Source organism: Saimiri boliviensis, chromosome 11, assembly GCF_048565385.1.
Source record: "Saimiri boliviensis isolate mSaiBol1 chromosome 11, mSaiBol1.pri, whole genome shotgun sequence".
Taxonomy (NCBI): Eukaryota; Metazoa; Chordata; class Mammalia; order Primates; family Cebidae; genus Saimiri; species Saimiri boliviensis.
Genome location: NC_133459.1, coordinates 16,924,653 through 16,928,594, shown reverse-complemented (window position 1 = coordinate 16,928,594; position 3,942 = coordinate 16,924,653). Strand labels below are relative to the sequence as shown.

The 3,942-nt window shown below is 61.9% G+C and overlaps 1 protein-coding gene across 1 annotated transcript; it reads right to left on the bottom strand.

The window, feature by feature from the left end:
• Positions 1 to 1,036: 1,036 nt before the first annotated feature.
• KLHDC7A (kelch domain containing 7A) lies at positions 1,037 to 3,627 on the bottom strand. The gene has a single exon (XM_003934950.4). The coding sequence runs from the start codon at positions 3,625 to 3,627 to the stop codon at positions 1,294 to 1,296; it is 2,334 nt and encodes a 777-aa protein (XP_003934999.1). The 3' UTR covers positions 1,037 to 1,293.
• Positions 3,628 to 3,942: the final 315 nt, after the last annotated feature.

Genomic DNA, 3,942 nt, shown 5'->3' with positions numbered 1-3,942 from the left:
GAATTGTTCCTCCCATTTTCAAGACAGGGACACTGAGGTCCAAAGCATCCTTATTTTCTCCCTTATCAGACCCTGCTCTGGTGCACCTCCCATCTCCCCTGGCTTCTGGTTGGGACCAAGAGCATCACTGCTTTCCCATCTGTGTCTGCGTCTCCCTCAGAGATGGAACAAGGGCTGTGGTAATCCACTGGGCCAGGCTCTCTCCCGTCCCTCCTGGAAGAACCAGTGCCCTTCTGAGGCTGGGGGTCTCCTTCATTCAGAGTTTATCAAACCCAGTGTCAAAGGAGATTCAGTCTCTGGATGCTTCACTAGAATCTTCTAGTTCCTCGGCTTGGTCATGGACCTGAAAATGTGAATGAGGCACACTGGGTGACTGCACCTGGCACACGGAGGGCAAATGATGCTGTCACCTGAAGTGTTGACTGGTGGTGGCTGCCCCAGCTTCCAGACAGGGAGAGGGCTAGAGATCTGGGCATGAGTGTGATGGTCAGTTAACATGGGGAGGGTCGAGGGGCAGGAGGGCCCCTGGATCACATAGTTTCTTCCATCTGCTGAGACTTCCCTGTATCCTTAGCAGACCTGCACCAGAAGACAGCTTGGTACAATGAGTGCTTCTCTTTCTTCCAATAAGGAGAAAAGTAAGGTGGGCTTTGGTAAATTTTCTCGCAAGCAAGAGTCCCCTAGGCTGGCCCCAACTTCAGTTGTTCTACTTTTCAAACCACCACTCCCTCTGGCCAGGCCCCCTGGGGCTCCCTGGGCTCCTTCCTGGTCCTGCCCAAGTCACTTGCCTCCATCTTTCCCACCTGTGTGTCCCAGAGCTTCTGGGAACCCTGGAGGCAGGCCCGGTTGCTGATGTTTAGGAAAGGGCACTGGCGGCTCAGAGAGCCAAACCCTCTCCAGAGCAACCAGCTTGAGGGGCTGCTGGGGTCCACTGGCTCCTAGAATTGTGATGCAATGAGGCTATGCCCCCTAAACTTTGGTGGAGTCCTGGTGTATCCCCCCAAGAATTCAGAGTTGAAGCAAGGGCGATCATCCCTGAAGACATGAATCCCTTCTGCCTTGGAACACCAGCTCCTGGCCGCCTGGTCTGCAGTGGGGCCTCCGCAGCCATGAAGGGTTAAGATTCATCTAAGACCCCTCTCCCCCTGCCAGGGGAGGAGAAAGGACTGGAATTCACCTCTTTATGCCACATTCCTGGGCTGCCTGATTGTCTGGAAATGGCCCCCGGTCGGATGGCTGGCGGTGGAGGCCTGCGGCCCCCAGCTTTGCATGAGGAGCCCAGTTGAGGGACTGCTAGACTCTGGTCTGGGGCAAATCGGGGGTGGGCAAGGTCAGGACGGTGGGCAGGAGGGTGCCCTGCGGGGCCGGGAAGCTCTGCAGCTCCTTGGGCACAAACCTGGGCGAGACAGAGTCTGCCAGGAAGCAGAGGGTGCGCCGGCGCCCCACGCAGTAGATGAGGTTGTCCACCACGGCGCACTGGAAGGCGTCCGGGTAAGGCGTGCGGTACGTGGCGCACTCGTACCAGAGCCGGGTGCTGACGCTGCAGCGGTACACGCCGATACCCAGGCTGCGGTGCAGGTCGAAGCGGTAGAGGAAGCCGTTGACCGCCACCATCTCGGCCGTGCGCTCCCGGCTGCCCCCGGTGGGGCCGGCCCACCAGCGCTGCTCCTGCGCGGAGAAGCGGAGCAGCAGGAAGCGCAGCGAGCCGCCGGTCACGAAGATCTCCCGGGCGCACGCCGTGGCCGTGTGCGCCAGGGCGAACGTGTCGTTGGGGAGCGGCGGGGCAAAGTCCCAGCGGTCCAGGCTGGGGTCGTAACGCTCCACCGTGTTCAGACACTCCCCGCCGATGGCGTACAGGTGCCCGTCCAGGGCCACCAGCCGGCAGTGCGGCCGGGCCTGGTTCAGCGGGCACACCTCGCTCCAGATGCCCGTGAGCGGGTTGTAGCAGAAGACGCGGCTGGAGGGCTGGTGCCCGGGCCCCTGACAGCCGGACACCACGAAGAGATAGTTGAAGAGGCTGCAGATGGCACAGCCCCGGGACACGGCCTCGGGAGGCAGGCGAGCCAGCGGGTGCCAGGCGTCCCGCTCGTCGTCATAGCAACACAGGCCTCCGCAGTCTTTCTTGGGGCACACATCAGCCACCACCAGGTACTGGCGGCCCCGGAGCCGGCGCTGCAGGATCAGCTCCCGCTCTGCCCCGCTCAGGCCCCCGTGGATGTCCGGGCTGCGCAGCACCTGGAGGTAGTTGTCACTCATTACCTTGTAGGCCGCCTCCTTCAGGGCCTCCAGGTTCTGCCTCTTGGCTAAGGTCAGCACCTCATAGCAATTGCCCAGATCCAGGTGGACCTGTGGGGCTGGAGCAGGGGTGAGCGGGAAGTGGAAGAAATTGGTCCCAGCCACCAGCTGCACATGGGGCTCCCAGCTGCTTCTGCCTGAGCTAGGCAGGGCGCCCAGGTCTGGGCAGTGGGGAGCAGGGAGCTGGGAGCCGTCCGGCTGCAGCTGCAGCTCTGGGTTCTCCGCTATCTGCAGGAGGCTCTCCTTCCGGCTGAAGCCTCTGGTGGAGGATGACCTCCCTGGCTGAGGGGAGGTGGCTCTTTCAGCTGCACCCTTTGTGTCACCAGCTTGGCTTCCTGAGGCTGCCCCTGTTCCCTGGGACGCTGGCGGTGGCATAAGGGATGGAACCTCAGTCGGGACTGCTGTCCTGGGAGCCAAGCTGCCCTGGAAGAGGGCCTGAGAGGTCGATTCCACGTAGTAGTCGTACACCTTGCCCTTGAGACTGGGCCTGACCCCATCCACGTTCTGTATGAAATTCTCCTCCATTCGGACACGGGCTATGGACGAGAAGGTATAGGAGGCGTTGGGGGCTCCCTCCTGATGATGCAGGGTCAGGTCAACATCGGACACAGCCTGGAGAGCCCCAGCCTCTTCTCTGTTGACCCCCATCACACGAGTGAAGACCCAGCTCTGCTTCATTTCGCGGCTGCCTTGCAAGGGAGCCACGTGGTGACAGTGGGGAGGTTCCTGTTGCCCTGGCCCTGGCTGCTCAGGGGGTTCGCTGTCCTGCCATGGAGCAGGCTCACCGCACGCACAGCTGCCGTGGGCTGCTGCAGTGAGTCCAGCCGGGAAGCTGTTCGGTTCACTGCCCAAGCGGGGGCGATGGGGAGGGTCAGGATTACCGCCTGCGGCAGTGCTGGCTTCCTGGCCCTGGCAGCACGGAGGCACCTGCTCAGAGTCAGAGCCCTGCCCTCCCCACTCCTCACCTGAGCCTTTTCTCTGGAGCTTCCTGTCTGTAGACGTGGCCCCCGTGACCAGGACGCAGGAGCCTCTTGGATTCTCCCAGCTGCAGCCCTGCGGTGCTTCGGCCCCCTTGCTGCTCCTCCGGCGTCTTGGTCCCCTCTGCAGTGCCCCAGGAGAAGCCCCCTGGACAGCAGGCTGCTCTGAGCCCTCTGCTTCCTCCTTGACTTCTGCCTGGGCATTCCCACCCCACTGCTGGGATGGGGCAGGTCTCGACTTGTACAGCCTGTAGGCCACAGTCACCAGGAGCAGGGCAGCAGCCGACAGCACCACCTTGCCCGTCAGCTGCATATCCAAATGCCAGTCCTGGACCTCTGCTCCTCTGGGGAACATGCTTCTCCAGCCAACCTGGGGCTGAGGAATGTCAAGAATCTGATTAATAATTGCCCAGTAGGGACCGGTTCCTGGGTCCTGCCGAGCAGAGGGGAGGGAGTTCTGGGCTGGCTCTGGCTGGCTAGCCGAGGAGAGGAGTCAGAGCAAAGGTGACTTTGAGCTGCTGCAGAGGGTAGCCGCTGGGACCCAGAGCTGGCAGATCCCCAGCAGGCCTCCTCCAATCCTTCCCTGGTGGTGGGGGTCAGGGGTCTGCCCAGGGGCTGAGCTTGTGATCGGCTACCTGAGCCAGAGCTGTGACAGCAGCAAGAGGATGTT

Coding starts and splice junctions, on each gene's coding strand:
- KLHDC7A (XM_003934950.4), bottom strand. CDS start 3,627: ATGTTCCCCAGAGGAGCAGAGGTCCAGGACTGGCATTTGGATATGCAG.